The following is a 17,738-nucleotide window of genomic DNA, read 5'->3' on the forward strand; positions in this document are numbered from 1 at the left end:
TCTGCAGGATTGCTTACGGAGAGCTCTGTGTCTGGCACCTCTCTCCACAAGGCCCAGGCGCCCAGGGTCCCACCGACCTACCCAGGAATGCATTACATTATTCTCTGGTGCTGTAATTTGGCTGCAGGCTGCATCTAGGCCTCCCAGGGATGAGAAACACACTCTCCCTGCCTTCTTCCCTTGGGTTTCTGCCCTGTGACCACTGAGGGCATTTAAATAAAACCTCAGAAAGGCTGAGGGGAAAAAAATCCTTGTTATCTTTCTTATATTAAGCCATGGAGAAATCAAAGTCCTGAGTGGGTCTGAGAATTTGGCGAAGGACTTAGTGGTTGGTGTGCTTGCTAAGGGAGGTGAGAGAAAGGGAAGAAATTACTCTCTGTAACAGGGAGGAAGAAGACGGAGGCAGTGAGTGGTCAGGAGTCAGACCTACAAGACTTTGCAGACAGACGCTCAGGGCCAGGCAATGTTTGATTCTTCTAAATAATCTGAAGTCCCTGATTTCATTTTTCTAGTATCACTCTAAGGAAGAGTATGGATTCATGCTATTATTCAAGGCCAGCAATAATACAAGTTGGCTTTTATCTGCAGGACTATGTTAAGGCTGGCATTCTTACTTTTACATAAGAGAAATTGGCTATAGGCTGTGCAGCTGAGGTACTTAATTCTTGTGCCCTCTCTAAAAGATTCTAAGATCCTTAAAGGATAATGTCTTTTAACTTAATTTGTATCCAAATAGCATTTTCTGCAATGCATTATACATAAATATTAAAAGCTAAAAGAAATGAAGACCAACAGGAAGGAGTGAAACAGAGGTGGCAGGCTAAGAGACTGCTGATCTGAGGGACAGGCTCTATTGAGCAGAGGAGAGATGGGCAAGGGGGAGATTAGAGGCAGTGAGTGAGTAGCAGCAGAACTAAATGGGGCCCTGACTGCACCAAATAAAGTTCTTGTTTTGCTGCTTGTTCCAAATAAATTAGTTTCTGTTTGTATTAGTTTCTGTTTAGTTTCTGTTCTGCAGAATGGATGCCAGTTGTGTAAAGCCAGTCGGAATGCAGAGGCAAGCTAAGGAATAAGAGGAAAAATTAATTGCTTGGCCATTATTCTTTTCTGGAGCCACATAGCCTCTGTAATGGGGCTTACATGGACCTCTTTTCTCTCACTATCCACCTCACTTTTCAGACCTCTCACTCTCTGGACAGCTTGCTGTTCTCTTAACCATTTATAGGAAATTGCAAAACTTGGTCTTTATGAACTAGAACTTGGAGCCCAGGGAAAAGCACAGAGTAGTATGAGATGCCAGAAGAGGCCCGATTCCTTCCACAGGGTAAGAACCAAGAAAGAATAAGATAATAGAACACAGGTAGATTTAGCTCAGGTTGATTTCCCATGGAAGGCCTAGGCTATCATTTATGTGGAAACCTGGATAACCCTGTGAGAGCTGAAGCCAACTGGGACCTGAGAGCTCTTCCCAGTGGCCCAGCATACAAGACAGCACCCTTTTGTAATTCATTCAACTCTATTCTTGAGTTCAGACTGACTGTGAGCCCCTTACCCTTCCACTACCTTAGAGCTTTCCTCCTCTTAATCCTAGCTCAAGATGTCAGAAACTCTTCTTTTCCCCTCCCATTTCCCCCCTCCCTAATCCCACCATTGGCTCATCAGTTATCCAGTTGACTCCACTCTGCAAGGAAGACATTCCCCTGGCCTGACTCACTCAGTCCTATTTCTCCACAGGAATCCCCTCACCGCAGACCACAAGGGCCCTGACTAGTTCATGTTTTGTGTTAATGGATGTGAAACTGGAGCAAACCCCCTCACCAAAAGAAAAACCACCCTAAACTCTCCCACATAGGTCTCAGCAGGTTACACAAATATTAGTCCTATCATCCAAATAAATCTGCCCCCACGGCCCAGAGCTATAACACCCCCATCCTCTTGCTGCCTGTGCGGAGTAAAGCTGCTCCACAAACATTGAGGACCCCAAGGGGTGCTGGAGAGGAACTCGGGAAAGTGGCCTATATTCAGAACTCCTTACGTAGGCTCCTTAATATACAGCCTGCTGTCAGTACCTTATAGTCCTGAACTGAAGATTCTGACAGAAGTCAGGATGGGCTAGACCAGTTACAGGCTTTGGTAAGAGGGTCTATTGGCTGGAGTTTGAGGCATAATTAAAACTCAATATCTGAGATAAGTTTGTACCCTCATTTTACAGGTGAGAAGATAGAGGCTCAGAGAATTTGGGTATCTTTCTCAAAATATCAAAAATAGTAACTGGCACAGCTGAGATTTCAACCCAAGTCTGTCATAACTGCTCTGTCTATACCACTCTGCTCCTTTAAAATATCAACAGGCAAGAGATAACCACTGTCCAAGTCACATAAAAATAGGACATCATGATTTTGGGGACTCGGTGTCCTGCCCTCTAGCTTACTAAGCCTGCTATCTCTGGAGACTCTACCACTACAAGCTTAGTTAGGCAGTGGTAGTAGCATAGAAGGAACTCCCCAATTTAAGCCAAATGTGGATTGAAGGATAATAATCACCAGGACTTGGAGAGTCACTAAATAAAGATTTGTTGAATAAATGAGGGAAGGTTGCTTTCTAAGCTGTTTACCACTTTGGCCCCAAGACCCAGCTCGCCTTCCTTCTGTAACCACTGGTTCCTGCTCCCAGCTTTAAAGGCTAGGATCCTCTCCTAAAAATTGCCAAAGCCAGAGATCTCTACCTGCCTAGTATACACTAATGCCTCATGTGGGCCTTTGAGATCAGGCTTGTTACCCTCTCCCATGCTCCGTGAGTCACATATCTTTTACTTAGTGTTTCCCAAACCTGGCTGCCCACCAGAATGATGCGTGGAAAGTTTAAAAAAGTAAAAATCCCAAGGCCTAGGCAGACCTACTAAATTACTCTTTCTTAAGGAGTGTTCTACGGTATTCTAATGATCTGTTTGTTAGGCATGGCATGACACTGCATGCCACTCAGTTTGTACAGTCAGCAAGTGAGCAGAAGAGGCAGTGCTGGCTGATACAGGTTGAAAAGGAGAGATTAGAAGAGAATGTATGTTTGTATAGTTATATAATTCTTTTCTCCTACAAAACACAGCAGTTTATAAACATAAAAGCATGAGAATGGAACTTGTCTGCTATGGCTAACTCTTATCTAGCAATCCCAGGCTCTTGATAATGGAAGAATGTTTCAGCCTAAGAGTTTCTTTTGGGGTACCAGGCAGTTAGCTCACACTGACCCAGGGAAGAGATATGTGGTTTCATCTCTGTCCCATCTACCCTCAGCCAGGTAGGAGAAAAAGAAGTTCTCTCCAGGTACCCTTTCTCTTGCACACACAAGATGTGTCAGGAAGCCAATGCAAGGGAAAGGAAAAATGAACCTTGACCATGTGCTTTAGTGCAACTCATATCGCTCTGAAGACTCCTACCTTTTCCACTCTGCCTTCTAACCTCCAGAGTGGGGAGTCAGGGAGCCGCTCAGTTTTTTACATCCCCTGTCAACTCCTTCCCAGGGCTAAGAAACCAGCTAGGACACCAGAGTCCCTCTGGAGTACTTTCCAAGTCCTTAAATAGAAGCTGTAGCAGCCCAGGGTTGAGGGTGGAGGAAGGTGTGCATGCAAAGATCTTGTGCTTTTGAGTCAGGAGGTTTGAAGTGGAGGGATGAGTGAGGTATTTATATGTTCAGGTCTGATCCAGCCACTCTGCCTTCTTGGGGGCCTTGCAAGTATGGACATCCACAGTGTTTCTGCACTCCTTGCACCGCACAGCACAGCACCAGTGGAATTTGCACTCACACTGGGTGACACGGGTAACTCGAGTTGTGTCATACCCTCGACCACAGCACATGATTTCACAACCGTCTGTCCCTTTAGATGTCTTGCTACAGACTCGGCCTGCAGTGCCTAGGGAACCTGGGTTGGGGAAGAGAGAGAGTGAGAACCAAGTTACCTCTTACTTCAGCCACTCTGGGTTCCCTTACCCACATCCTCATGAGGAAACCATAAAGAATCCCTTTTCCTGAAAATACACCCACTAGCCAAAATGATCATCTCCTTACTGCCCTCTGTACCAGGCTTGTTTCTTCCCACTATCAAGGCTCCCCAAAGACCATTGACTTTTCCTACAATGCCCTCCCTGCCAATACACATCTCCATATCCCCTTCAAAACTTAGCCTTAAAATGTCATAATTGTTCAAGCTGGGTGAAGGGTCTCTACTTTATGTTTGAAATTTTCTATAATAAAAAGTTAAAATAAAATACTTAGCCTATAATTTACCTTTTCTAAGAAGCCTTGTTACAACTCTGATCCAGTTACCATTTGTTAGTATTTCGGTCCTTAGTTTATATTTCATTAAGTTGTACTATACAAGAAAGTAGTATAGCATGGCCATTAAAAATTTAATGCATGTGCCTGATGTCAAATTGTCTAGGATTAAAACCTAATTCTGCACTTTTTAGTTATGTGATCTAGCAAGTTAGTTGATCTCTCTGGGCTTTAGTTTTCTTATAATAGCACCTAACTCAGCAGATAGTTATATCTATAATCTCTGATCAACTCAGGGGGCGAACTGATAAGCATTACTGGCAGGAGGCTTCTCCCTAAGGAATTTCTAAAGAATATCCCTTGCCTTACCCCTTACGGTAGGAACCCTTGAAGGGTAGGGATTGTGTTATTCCCCCTGCACAGAGGATGCTCACAACCTCATTCTGACTGATTTTTGCAAGAGAGATGCTGCCAACAGATCACAAAATCATAGAATTTTAGATGGGATGGATCCTAGAGAATATCTACTTCACCTCTTTCCCAGAGATGGGAACATAACTAGCCTGGGGGTTCAAGAAGGGTATGAATAAATTAACTGATTTCTATAGCAGTAGTCTCCACATTCCACTGAATATGGATAGAAAATGCTAGTACTTCTATATTTGTTTTTGAGCTCATCAATTTAAAATATCTACTTTGTACGTATGTTTTATAATGTACATTTTAGTACAGTGAAACATAGATATAATTCATAAGTAAATATACATATATTGGAGGCACATGTTCAGATTTTTTTTTTTAATGATAGGAGTATACAAGCCAAAATGTTAAAGAGACCACTGCTCTAGAGTGTAGGCTGACTAGGTCTACTATATATGTTATCTGCCTGATTTCAAGGGCTAGGTCTTAACGTCATTCTCTTGTGCACCGGAAGCGTCTTCTACGCTCTGGAGCCAAGCAGTCCAATGTAGTAGCCACTAGCCAAATGTGGTCATTTAGGTTAAGTTAATGAAAATTAAATAAATTTTAATACTTAGCTCCTCAGTCACACTAGCTATATTTCAAGTGCTGAATAATCACATGTAACTAAGTGGCTACTGTATTGGAGAGCACAGATGTAGAACATTTCTGTCATCACAGAAAGTTCAACGGGACAATACTGCTTTGGAGGGAATTCCTGGCTCCATACTCCCTTCTGGGATGACTTGTACCCTTTGAATTCCAGGCTCCACTGTGGATTTTATGAGACCTTTTTTATGCCTCTGAAAACAACCAACACACATATGACTCATCCTCCCTCCTAACTCCAAAGATCCTTCCCCAAAGGTGCATTTTAGGATGACAGCATAGGTTTACACCCTGGATGTTGTGGAATTACTTCTAGGCATTTAGAGAGTAGCCCTCTGAATTATACCATGTGGGAAGAAAACAAACTTAGTGGCAGGAAATCACCAGGAGAATCAGAAGTGCTTTCTTAACATTTTTTCTCTTAGCACCCTTCAAAGTACACGAACTACTTTCTCTGTGTCTTGGGTAGAGCCCCACCCTGTTTCTGTGCCCAGTTTTGCTCCAAGCTAATTGCTTCTCCAGGAATGACAGTGATAGGTGAAAACAAATAGTATGGAAGACAGCTAAGGGTTTTGGCTTCCCCTCACCGAGGTCCTGACTGCTGAGACTATAGAGAAGAGTCTGGGAGCCCATAACAATAACCAGGGGAAGAGCAGTTCTGTTGCATAGCAGGTTGTTCCTAGTTTAACCTTTCTGAACCTGAAATATGAGCCAAGATGGTTAACTTCCACTCTTTTAGGGGAACTCCACATCACCTTCCAGCATTCCCGAGAATTCCACCACAAATATATGAAACAGATTCAAGAATGATTTGCTGCTTTCTGCTGATGGTTAGCCTTTGGTAGGGATCTCCTCTCTCCTTGCTTCCCCAACTCCATTTTAGAATTTTCAGTGGCAGCACACTGGATAAGCCCTTTCAAGGTCATTCATGGTGTATTTCCTACTACCATTCTGTCTTTAATCTCCCTTACCCAAAACCTTCACTCAGTCAGATTAATCTGCTCTCTGTTCCTAGAACAGATCATGTGCTTTCTCACCTACCACTCTACTCGTGTGTAGAGAATATCCACCTGTTCTTCTCTCTAGCTATCCAGATAATCCCCACACTTTAAGAAACAGCTTAAATTCCACATTTTCAAGTAAACTTTTCTTAATTTCTCTCTTTTGCAGTTGCATTTGTCTACCTGTTATATCTCATTTCTTTAGCTAGATTGTAAAGAGCTAAAACTTAGTCTGTATCTTATGCTTCTATATAGCCCATACGTTGTTTGGTACTGAAATGGGTGATTCACTTAAACATTCACTTAGTAGTACCTACTATATCCCAGATGTTGGGAATATAAAGGAGTGATAGATGACCTCAGGCCTCAAGGAGCTCAGTGTCCTCTCCTCTCTAGGAAGCTTTGGGCCTGGAAGACTGAGGCATAAATCAACAATCTTATTACAAGTTTTTCACGTCTGACTGGCTCCTCCAACCTCCTTCCCTAACTCCTGAGACCATGATTAACTAGAGGTGCCTGCACTAAAAACCAGGGCTCCATGTCTCTACCTACTTTCCTTACTCACCTGCAGCCTTGTCCAAGACGCAGTAGTCTGGGGAGTTGTCAAAGTAGACAAGGTCAGTCCGGGTAGCACGGCGATAGCCTTGGCGGGCTGCCGTGAAGTTCACGCCATCCTGGGTGGCCGTTACCTGCACAGCCCCATCATAGCGCCGCCGCAGGTAATCACCTGTGCGGCGGAAGTCTGAGAGTGCACGCCAGCAGGTGCGCAGAGTACAGGAGCCACTCACGCCATGGCACTTACACTCCAGCTTCAGAAACCGCCGCACAGCCTGGGAGGTGGGGAGGCAGGTAAGGAAAAGGCAGCCAGTCAGGGTACTTTATGGTCATCCCTAGGACTAAAAGCATGAGTGCCCTGAGGTCTGCTGGTCCTGGCCCTGGTTGGCTAGTGGAGCCATCGGTTGTCCTCTCCCCAGTCAGATTCCACCCATTCTTCCCAATCAAATTCAAGAACCTCTTTTTCCAGGAAACCTTCCTAGACCAACAGTGCTTTCCTTTTCATGATAGCCCATTTGAATTTTAAAGCCCCAGGATTCTGTTCATAATTATGGCACATCCTCTATTTTTCATGTGTTTTAGAGTTCAAGGGACCATGCCTTCTGCTTTTGTTGCATGTCATTTTCCAGCACAGTACTAGGCCTATAGGAAGTGCTCAAAGACCAGTGCACTGACTAGAACAAGCTTTTATCCTCCTCAGACTTTAGGAGGTGATTCTTTTTTTTTCTTAAAAAGTTATTTCCCTTCTTTTCTCCATCTTTCCCTAATTTCCATCTATGTGAAGACTCTTTATGCTCCAGGTTGAACCTAGGCATTCCTAAGGTCCCTTGCATTTACTGCTCCTGTTCCAGGGGTTGGGGCTTTTGGAAGTAATCCAGAAGCCTTCAGTGCTTCCACCTTCACATTTACTCCATGATCATACATACTGGCCACTCCCAGCCAATATGAATGTACATGCACAGACATGAGTACTGACCGTGCGACCACAGCGATTGTTATGTAAGTTCATGAGAGCCCGTGCATCCTTAAGCCTCTTCTCCTTGGCATCCACGAAGGCTTTGGCAAAACGAACACCATAGTGGATGTTGTCACTGCATCCACCCCAGTCAAAGTCCCCACGTTGGTCATGATGTCGGCCACGGGTGTAGGGGTCACAGCTGCACACACTCAGTTCACCCTGGCTACAGGCACGAGTGATCGCATGGACCACCCCTGCTGATGAGATGGCATATACAAATGCTGCCTCCCGGCTACCTAGAGAGAGAAAGGTAGAAGTGTGTTTCAGGAAAGAGGCCCTTGTCTGTCCCCTTCTTTAGCCCACACAACCTTCAACTCTGAAGCCTCTTCTCCTTTTCTTTCCCAGGGCAACCCCTGTACCTCCTTTATTCAAGGTACCCTTCCCTTCCAAGAGCATTCCCCAGTGAATCTGACCTCTTCCCCTCAGCCCTCACAACTCTCTATCCACTTCTTTGTATGTCTGACCTCTTGGGCTGACCTGTACTCCTGTTTCCTTCCAAACTCCCTGGGTCCATCCATTGAAAAGTTTCACAGTGAATCATTCCCTCCCACCGAGTGCCAACCCCGGCTTAGCAAAGCCAGCCTTAGTCCACATTCCAGGCCTTTTCAGGCCCACTCTGCTGGACAGTTCCCCTACAATAGAGACCCCAGCGCAGGGGTCATCCTATTTGAAGAGATATGCTACTTTCCCCAGCCTGCTTTCTTCCTTCCCTGCTCTTGGGGATTGATGAGTCATCACTCTTGTCCCTCTGACACCTCCACATTCTCATCTCATTCCCTTTCTGCTAGTTTACTGTTTAGCTCTGCTTAGCTCTTTTGCTGAGCCAGGTCCAAGCCGCTGACTCTCCAAATATTTACATATCACCTTTCTGTTTATTCCTTGCTCCCATTATAATAGTGTTGGGAGTGTTGGGGTGAGGGTAGTGATGGTGTTGGTAAGAACAGAGCAGCCATTTCCAGTCCTCAGCCTTACAGTGCATGGATATCCGAAGGCTGGGGGTTGGGGAGGGGAAGGAAAAGGGAGGAAGAAGGATGGAGGTACCAGGGAGTGCTGTTCCTTTGACCCATCATCCCAGAACACTGGAATTTAAAGGGGCCACTGCCTACATATCTAAGGTACTGAGGGTCTGTTTCCAACTGTATCCTGGGCTCTGCCCACAATTCTTACTCTGATTATGAAGTAGTGTGCAGGAGAGGAGAGAGGGGCTCATGCCTATACTACCCACTCACCACCCCAAGCATAGAAAGAGAAGGAGCTGGGGCAGGGTGGAAGAGGCCCCTACTTCTGAGCATGACACGGCCAAAGACAGTGTGGTCCCGGTCCAGGGTGGTGCAGTTCCAGCGATGGTGGCGGAACTGGTGCTGACACTCTCGGATCCATTCTCGGGCACCCTCGCCCACCGAGCGCATGATGTCTGGGTAACGCTGGCACAGCTGCCGCTGCCGGCTCACCAGACCAGGGATATTGTCACAGATCACTCGGGCCCCCAGCGCTCCGATGTACCTGCAAGGTGGAGATGGCCCTGTCAGAGCATCCTGGCTTTATTCTGCATTAGGAGGGGAAAGGTTTGGCATTCAAACCTTGAGAGGTTCCTTCCCCTTCCTCCAACCAAGGCCGATAGGGAGAACCGATCCTCACAAGCTCTGGAGAAATAATTAAGCAGTTGCAGAGAGAGTAATTGAGTGGTCTCTCACCATTACCAGTTCCCCAGCCAAAGGCCAAAATGACACACACTCCCAGAACACAGGCTAGGCATGTGTCACATACACAGAAGCTGTGGGCATGTCACACAAACCCCATTGCCTGTTTATTTAATAAACATTAAGAGCCTCGTGGAAGAATAAACTTAATAAAACTAGAGTCTGAGACAGCACTGTTACACCCACATGTCAGAGGCACGTCCTGTGTGGCTGGTCCATAAAGACATGGTATGGGAGAAGGATGGAGACAGGGAGGAGTCAGTGGGAAGAGATACAGTGGGCGATTTTGAGTGACGTTTACAGCTCTAGTCAGACCCGTGTAGCTAAGAGTCCTCATTCCCAATCCCGAGGTCTTGGGAGGAAGACCCCTCACCCCAACTCTCCTCCCCACACCCTTTGTTTCAAGGTCCCATGACCTTTCTTAACTAATGAGTCTTTAAAAATCATCCTTCCCAACTTATAGGGCATAATGTCCTGGATGAATCTGCATGGCAGAGGGCTGTTTGCAGTGGGAAACCAAAGACCAAGATTAAGCAACAGGGTGACACTCCCCATATTCCAGTCCCCAATCTGCCCAATGTGAAGAATTATAAGATCAATTGGGTGAGCTAATAAAAGATAGGTGAGTTGCTAGAGTCATTCTCAATTTTCTCAAGGAAGTAGTTTTTCTTCATTCAAACACTTTTTAGCCCTGGACTCCACCACAAGCCTCAGGAAGAACATTTCAGAGAGAGGACAGGAGTTCATCATCACCTTTTCTCCCCACAAGGCCACCAAATGAGATCTGACCCATACACCCACTTCTCACTCCCTTTCCATCTCTCCAGCACCCAGCACACACATGCCTTGATTTGCTGTGAATTCTCTATTCTCCTGTCCTAACACATCAAAGGGACGCCTTCTCTCCCCTTTTCTGAACAGGTGGGGACCATGGAGGGCAGTTGCTGCTACAGACAGAAAAGATTTGGTTTGGGCTGTGAATGAGCCTGTGGTTTGGGAAGGGCCCCAAAATGGGCCTAGAAGTGGGTGAGGAGAAGGGAGGGCAGCCAGTGGGGAGAAGGGAAAAGCTGGACTGCCCTGGGCTCTATGTTCTCTGCAACACTCCCCCCACCCCGCCCCACCAGCCCCCTGCATTTGTAAACCCGGCCCTCACCCACAGACTGGATCACCGCTGGTGATACCAACTCAAACACAAGGAGGGCTGATGTTTGCCTCTTCTGGAATTCAGCAGGGCTGATGGGGCCCATCTGTCCCAGGGAGGGGTGAGAGGGCTGGTCCACCACTAACAAATCCCATGGAATCAGCATCCCCAGCACTGTCCATCAGGGCAACAGCTTCCAGGAACAAACAAAATAAACACCCTGGGCTGGGCCAGGCCGGAAAGGGCTGCCTGACGCACAGACGGGAGTTACACCCACTGCTGCGGTGCTTTGTTTGGAGAATCAAGACGGTTGGAGTTGGAGCCCGTCCCTGTCTCACCACCATTCTGCTTCCTCAGTTCACCCCCTGAGTACTGCTCTAGGCAATGGTGTTTGTTGTTGTTGTTTTTTTTACTGGGGCTTGGGAAGACGGGGGTTGGATGGGAATGGGAGACCAGTAATCCAGCCCTCATGAGACAGTGTGGAGCGGGGCATGCCAAACCCTGGTAAAAAGTCCTTCCTGTGGTCTGACTTAACTCCATTCTGCTGCAGCCCACATCGGTCCTTCCTGTTACATCCTCACTGAGCGTGGGAACATCTGTTCAGTAAGACAGGAACATAATTTTCTTTACTACCACCCTTATCCCACTAAGTAGCTGCTTTAAGATTCTGCAGAGCAGGGCACTTGCCTCCTGACCTTGTGGTCAGCACCTTGCAGTCAGTGTGGGGGCCTCCAGCAAGGCAGCCTGAGGCCCAGCCCATCCCCCTCTCAATTCAGCGCGTGCCTACAAAATGCCTACCATGTGCCAAGCACTGAGCTCATCTCTTAGGGACACAAAGGTATTTAAGGCATCTCCCAGCTGATGGGCTGGTAGAAGGGTGAGATGCCCCTGACTCTGTAGCTCTGTTTCCCTTCCAGAGGTTTTTACTTCCTTCCCAGCTTCCTGCTCCAGAATGCTCTCTTTACCTGCTTTTGACCAATTCATACCCCTTCCTTTGACAAAGTGATTCATGCCCTGTTCTAGCTCCTTGCTACTCAGAGTGTGGTCCCCAGAACAGCAGTGTCAGCATCTCCTGGGAATCTGTTAGAAATGCAGAGCCTCAGGCCCCATTCCAGCCCTACTGAAATGGCACTTTACCTACCTCCTCAGGTGATTAGGACATGCTGCTCTGTGAAGGCAGGGAGTTTTGTCAGTTTTGTTCACTTCAGTATCCCCAGTACCTAGGACAATGTCTGGCACAAAGCAGGTACCTAATAATGATTTGGTGAAAAAAACAAAACCTGATCGCTCTGATTTATCCCCAACTCCCCTCTCCTCCTAGCTAGCCATAAGCTTCATTTCAATTATAGCTTTATTCCTTGTTGACATTGCAGATGTTTTAGGTTTGTGTCTTTTTAATGAGGCTAGGGGTCCTTTTTTATTTACCCCCTTTCTTTTACAGTCTTTAGTGCATGTACATGGTTTAGCTCAGCCCATATAGGGCTTTGAACACAAGGATAAAACTATTATTCTCCCTAAATATCTTAATACAATATAATTTATATGATACAGTTCACAAAACATTTTTCTTCACAAAAATCCTATGAGAGAGAGAGAAAGATCTCCATTTTACAGGTGAAGAAACTGAGATCACAAAGATTAACAATACCCAGCTATGTCCATCAGGGCTAGTCAGAGGAGAACTGGGGTGAACCAAGGACATCTGACTCCAAAGTCCAAGCTCATTTTCAATTCCAAGCGTAAGAGAGGCACACAGTGCTTATTAACCAGGAGTAGACCAATCTGGCTCCAAAATTGGTGTGAACTTGAATTTCGTACTACGTCCCTCCTATCCTTCACTTTCTTCATGTGTGAAATGGGGATAATAACATTATCTGCCTCACTGGATTATTTTGGGGATTGTAAAAGTTGATGCTTATAGGTGCTTAGCTATAGTGTCTGGAGCTTAGGAAGGGCTCATTAAATGGCAGCTGCGGTTGATAACAATAATGTTAATGTCGGGGAATTCCCCGGCAGTCCAGGTCGCTCCAGGTCTGGGAACTAAGATCCCACAAGCCCCGGGCATGGCCCAAAAACAAAAAAAAAACAATAATGTTAATGTCATGATATCACTTTGTTCCCCCTGTAAATCCACAGTCCTGCTCTTGTGATTCCCTACATCCCAGCCCCTGCAGAGTACAAAATAGTACAGGGAGGCACATGCCAGGAGACCCCTAGTTCTTGTTCTGTTTTTCATAGATTAAGAAGAGACCATCCGTTTCGTCCTTCAGTTAAAGGTCGGGAGAGGAAGGGGGTGGTTGGAGAGTAAGGGGAAGGGCTGTGAGGAAGATCAGACTGTTAGCTGGTGATAGTGATGACATTCTGCTCCTGAGCGGAACATGGACACACACAGAGTCAACAGGCATCTCTTCAGGGGGTTGTACAGAATATCAATCTTGCTGGGTTTTTTTCCTAAGAGAAAGAGAGATAATCACCTTGGGGCCTGACCTGCTTTTGGAAAGCAGCTTTCTACTTTATCCCAGAAGTGACTGACCACTGAGGCAGGCATCTGGGGCCTGCAGCTATGACCCCCGTGAGGCAAGGAGACTGAAATGACCTGTGCACTCACTGCCCATCCTGGCCCTGTTGCTGCCTTCCTCCATTTCACAGGGACTGCCGAATCCCTCAGTATCACCCGCCCGCCTCCCTCCCTAGCTAGCTCTTCCACCCAGGAGTTTTTCCAAAATCTTTAATATGAACCACATGGGGGAGAGTAGTAGAGGGAGAAAGGAAAAGGAAGAAGGAGTAGCCAAGGGGACAAAATGGGGACTAGGAAGAACCCCAATTGGGTTTTTAGGAACCACTACCAGGATGCTGAAATTACCAGAGTGACACTTCCTCACCTAAACACCATGTGGACCAAGACTGCCTCCCAAATTGGTAAGAAGCAATCAAGAGTCCCTAAAAGCAAATTGTCATCTGGAATGGATAAAGATGCACAGTGGTCACTTCATCCTTTCTCTACAGGGCCTCTGAAGACACAAGCCCCCAGCCAGACTGAGACCATGAAGGTAAAGGGTGGCTTTAAGCTCACTCTGAAGTTTGAAAGGCTTTTCTCCTCGTCCCCTTCCTTTTCCCTTTCTAAAGGAATGTTTCAAGCCAGATGTAAGATATGGGCCTCCCTGCTCCCCCATCCAGAACCCCCCTCCTTGCCTTCCCCAACACTGCAGAGATAAAAAAGATCCAAAGGAGAGATTTTCCTGAAACAGGAAAAACGGGGGGTGGGGGGGGGGGTGATGGGGATGGAGAAAGTTGCATCTTGAAATGATAGGAATCTGCAGCCCAAGCTCGCTGGCCCCTCAGCCAGCTACCCCTCACCCTTCCAGCCAAGATTCCAAATCCGGAGGAGAGAAGCCACAGGGTGCAAGGGGAAAAGAGACCACACTCTGTGGAGGAGGGGAGGATTGGGGGGAGGGGCAGAGTGAGGAAAGGAACGGGGGCACTGCATGGATAGAGAGGGGCAATAGCCCAGTCCAAGCGGCCAGTTTAATTGGGGGGTGAAGAGGAAAGACAAGAGGACTGAGTCATTTCTCAGTCCCACTCTCCCCCTGCTCAGCCCCCAGAAGGTGGGGGAGGAGAGAGAGCAGCTCTTTCTTCTGGGAGAAAACGATGAGTGCCATCCAGAGCTTTCGTGGGGAAGGGGATCCGAAAAGAATAGATATCCGGTGGATTTTTAATTCCTTTTGCCTCATCTGCCGTCTTGTGAAGTGTCCGGACTCTTAAGGCCTGCAGGAAATCTGAGGAGAGGATCTCTTAATGCTTTGGGACTCTAGAAGCCGCTAGTTCTTGGAGGGGAAAGATGGGAGATGGGACCATCTGGGGAAGGAAGAGAAGGAAGAAGGGAGAGAGATATCAAGGTTCGAAGTGAGATCCTCAAAACAGACTGAATGTCTAAAGTATGCAAACCCAAGTGTTTTGTTTGTTTTAGTTGTGGGAGTTAATGGGGGTAGTTTTTGCCTCAATTCCATTTCTAAACCTTGCGCTGGGTGCTCCTGCCTCACCAAAGCCTTACTGCGTTATGGGGTGAGGGTAGACGAGCAAGAGGCTCGTCCGCCCTTGCCAGCTGCCCCATTCTCCACCTCCCCCGGGTGGGGGGCCAACCTTAGGGGATCAGGAGACCCTCTTGGACGGCCACCGCGGCCCCAGATGGGCGATTGGTTCCTTGAACCCATTCTGAGAGAAACTCGTAAGGTAGCTTTTGCCCTAAGAGGATTGAGCTGAAATACAGGGGATCTGGGAAGCCTCGATTACCGGGCGTCCTTTTTCCAAATACCCTGCGCCCTCATCACCGGACGGGGAAGGAGCGGCGCCCCCTTATCCACTCCCCGCCCCTCTGCGCCCCTCCGCTTCAGTGACAGCCCTGCACGGATCGTCTCTGACTCCGTCAAAGCGACAACCTGGTCTCCTGAGCAGCGGGTGCTGGGAGCTGTATATTCTCTGGGCGCGTCCGGCCTCTGTAACCCAGCACCTCACCCTCCCAGCCCTGAGAGCCACACTCACCACCAGGACGTGTCTACGCGGGCCGGCAGCGTCAGCAGCAGCAGCACAAGCAGAAGGCAAGCAAGACTTAGGCGGGTCGAAGCCCGAGAGCCGTCGGGGCTCGTGGGTCTAGGCGCGGGAGCGGAGACAGGGGCGCGGACGCGCCGAAAGAGGAGCTGCGCGGCTTCCTCCGCACCACCCGGCCTCAGCATAGCTCCCCGAAAACTCCCGCCACGCGGCCCGGAGGGGCGTGGACGGGGCACCGGCTGAGGGTAGTCAGGCTGCTCCCACTTCACCCCCCTGGGGGGCCATAAGTCTCTCCGGCGGCTGGGGACCTAAGGGCACCTAGAGTCCAGAAGCCGGGGCGCCAGGTCCCGGAGAGGGGCGCAGGGAGCGGTGTCTGGAAGCCTACGACGCCGCGCCGAGCTCGGGATCTGGGGCACGCTGCCTGGGCTGAGATGCGGTGTCACGGGGTCGGCGGCGCGGAGTGGGGCTGCGGACAGAGTGTGCCGACAGCTCCTCCGGCCGCGGGCTCTCATTGGACGGCGCGGGGCGGGGCCGAGGCCAGGGACACGCGCGGCCCTCGGGACAGCTCCGCCCGCGCCAGCCCTGGGCGCCCCGCAGCGCCCTAGGTGTGGCGGCCGCCTCCGCCCCTCGGAGCCCCTAGCACCGCGCCGCGCCCCCACCTGCTCGGGCGGGACGCGACGGGGCGCTGCGGCGCCCTTCGGCGCCCGGAGCGCCCAGTCCCTGCCCACGCCGCGCCACCGGGTCCTAGCGCCCTTCATTCGGCAACCCCAACCTCCGTGGGTGATGGCCTGGAGGGCCGAGTGAGGGGGGCTGCAGACACTTTCCCCTGTCATCTAACCTACACTGACACTGAAGTGAGCCACAGAGGACTCAGTCATTTCCTCGGGTTCTCTCTCCGTTCTTGCGCTTCTGTGAAATGGGTAGAATCTCTGCCACGGGGAGTTGCGGGAGAATCTTAACTCCCTTTCCAGCGCTGCCAACGGGGGGCGCCATGGGCAGCAGACTTCAGGTAGGGGCTTCTCTCATCTACGGCTCGCTGCCCCTGGTTCCTCCGACCCGCTGCCCACCGCATTCCCCACCCCCCACCCCCAGGCCCCCGCACACAATGTTTATAGACATAGCTCTCGCCCGCCTGCCCGGACCCGACGCTTCCCTCCGGCCTGTGGACCGGGAATCGATGGCCAAAGCGGAGCGGCACACCTGAGGACCCGACGCGGACTCCCCGCCCTTGGCCGCCCGGGCTCGGCAGAGCCTACTCTCTCCCAGCTTTCCCGATGCTTCGGTCCCCCACCCCTTCGGGCGGGGCTGCGAGTACGAAAGAATCAGAAACAGCTGGGCAGCTTTCCCGAACCAGAGGCCAGGGTGGGGGTCCTGCTGAGAGAGTGGAAGCCCCGGAGCCATTTCTCTCCTTCGCCTTTCCACCCTTCCTCTTTCCCACTGCTCCCTTCCCTCCCTCCGCCAGCGCCCCAACCGCCTGGGGGCGTGGTAAATTGGGAAGGGGTGGGGAGGTTCTGACTGTAGAAATTGACTCCCCTCTTCCGTCCGCACTTCCCAGGCCGGCAGGTAGAGCTTCTGGAGGCAGGGTGGCCCTTACTGAGACCTAAAAATTCTTTTAGGTCTGGATCTTCTAACTTCCAGAGTCCGCCTGGGGTCCGGCCCCAACCGCTTCTCCAGACTCAGTTTCTCTTGCCTAGCCTCTCATTCCCAGGTGTCTTTCGTGCCTCTCCCCGTGATTTATCTATACTATAAAGCCCTGGTGTAAACAACGCCCTGGAAACTGCCCAGCCCCTTCAGCCCAAGACATTGTCAGTTCTTGGGGGTGGGGGTCGCTGTTAGAGACTCCGGAGTGTGAGCGACAGGGCGCAGCTCGCCACAGACGTCCCCGAGGCAGATGTGAGGGAGAAGGGCTGAGAGAGACCTTTATCCCCTCTCCACATCTCCCACCCCTTTATCTCACTTTCTGTAGCAGGGGGCGAAGTGAATTCATTCATTCAACAAATATTTATTCCCTACCATGTTCCAGACTGTGCTAGGCACATTAGTGAACAAAGCAAAATGAACAATTTCTGCCTGTGTGGAGTTTAACTTATATTGGGAGAAGATAGACAATAAACAGTAAACATCATAGGTAAAACATATAGCATATTAGAAAGTGATAAGTACAGGTGGGAAACAATGGAGTTGTAACTAGGATGATCAGGGTAGGCCCCATTAAGGACATTCAAGCAAAGACTTGAAGGAAGCAAGAGAACAAGCCAGGTAGATTCTTGGTGAAGACGATGCCAAGCAGAGGGAACAGCCAGGACAGAGGCCCTCAGTTGGGAGTGGGCTGGTGTGCAGAGTGAGCTAGGGAGGAGGAGAGGAGTCCAGATAGGTAACAGCGGTAGTCTAGGTCATGCAGGAGAGAAGGTGCCCACCCTTGCGGGGGGTGGCTAGAAAAT

At 49.2% G+C, this 17,738-nt stretch overlaps 1 protein-coding gene across 1 annotated transcript; it reads right to left on the reverse strand.

Moving 5' to 3' along the window:
* Positions 1-2,837: 2,837 nt before the first annotated feature.
* On the reverse strand, positions 2,838-15,482 carry WNT2B (Wnt family member 2B; the record flags this gene model as incomplete). Its single annotated transcript, XM_081225941.1, has 5 exons — positions 2,838-3,916; positions 6,904-7,168; positions 7,870-8,147; positions 9,194-9,414; positions 15,292-15,482. The coding sequence occupies 5 exons, from the start codon at positions 15,480-15,482 to the stop codon at positions 3,687-3,689; spliced, it is 1,185 nt and encodes a 394-aa protein (XP_081082067.1). The 3' UTR covers positions 2,838-3,686.
* Between the last annotated feature and the right edge of the window lie 2,256 nt (positions 15,483-17,738).

Source organism: Mesoplodon bidens, assembly GCF_964165515.1.
Source record: "Mesoplodon bidens genome assembly, chromosome: 2".
NCBI classification, from domain to species: domain Eukaryota; kingdom Metazoa; phylum Chordata; class Mammalia; order Artiodactyla; family Ziphiidae; genus Mesoplodon; species Mesoplodon bidens.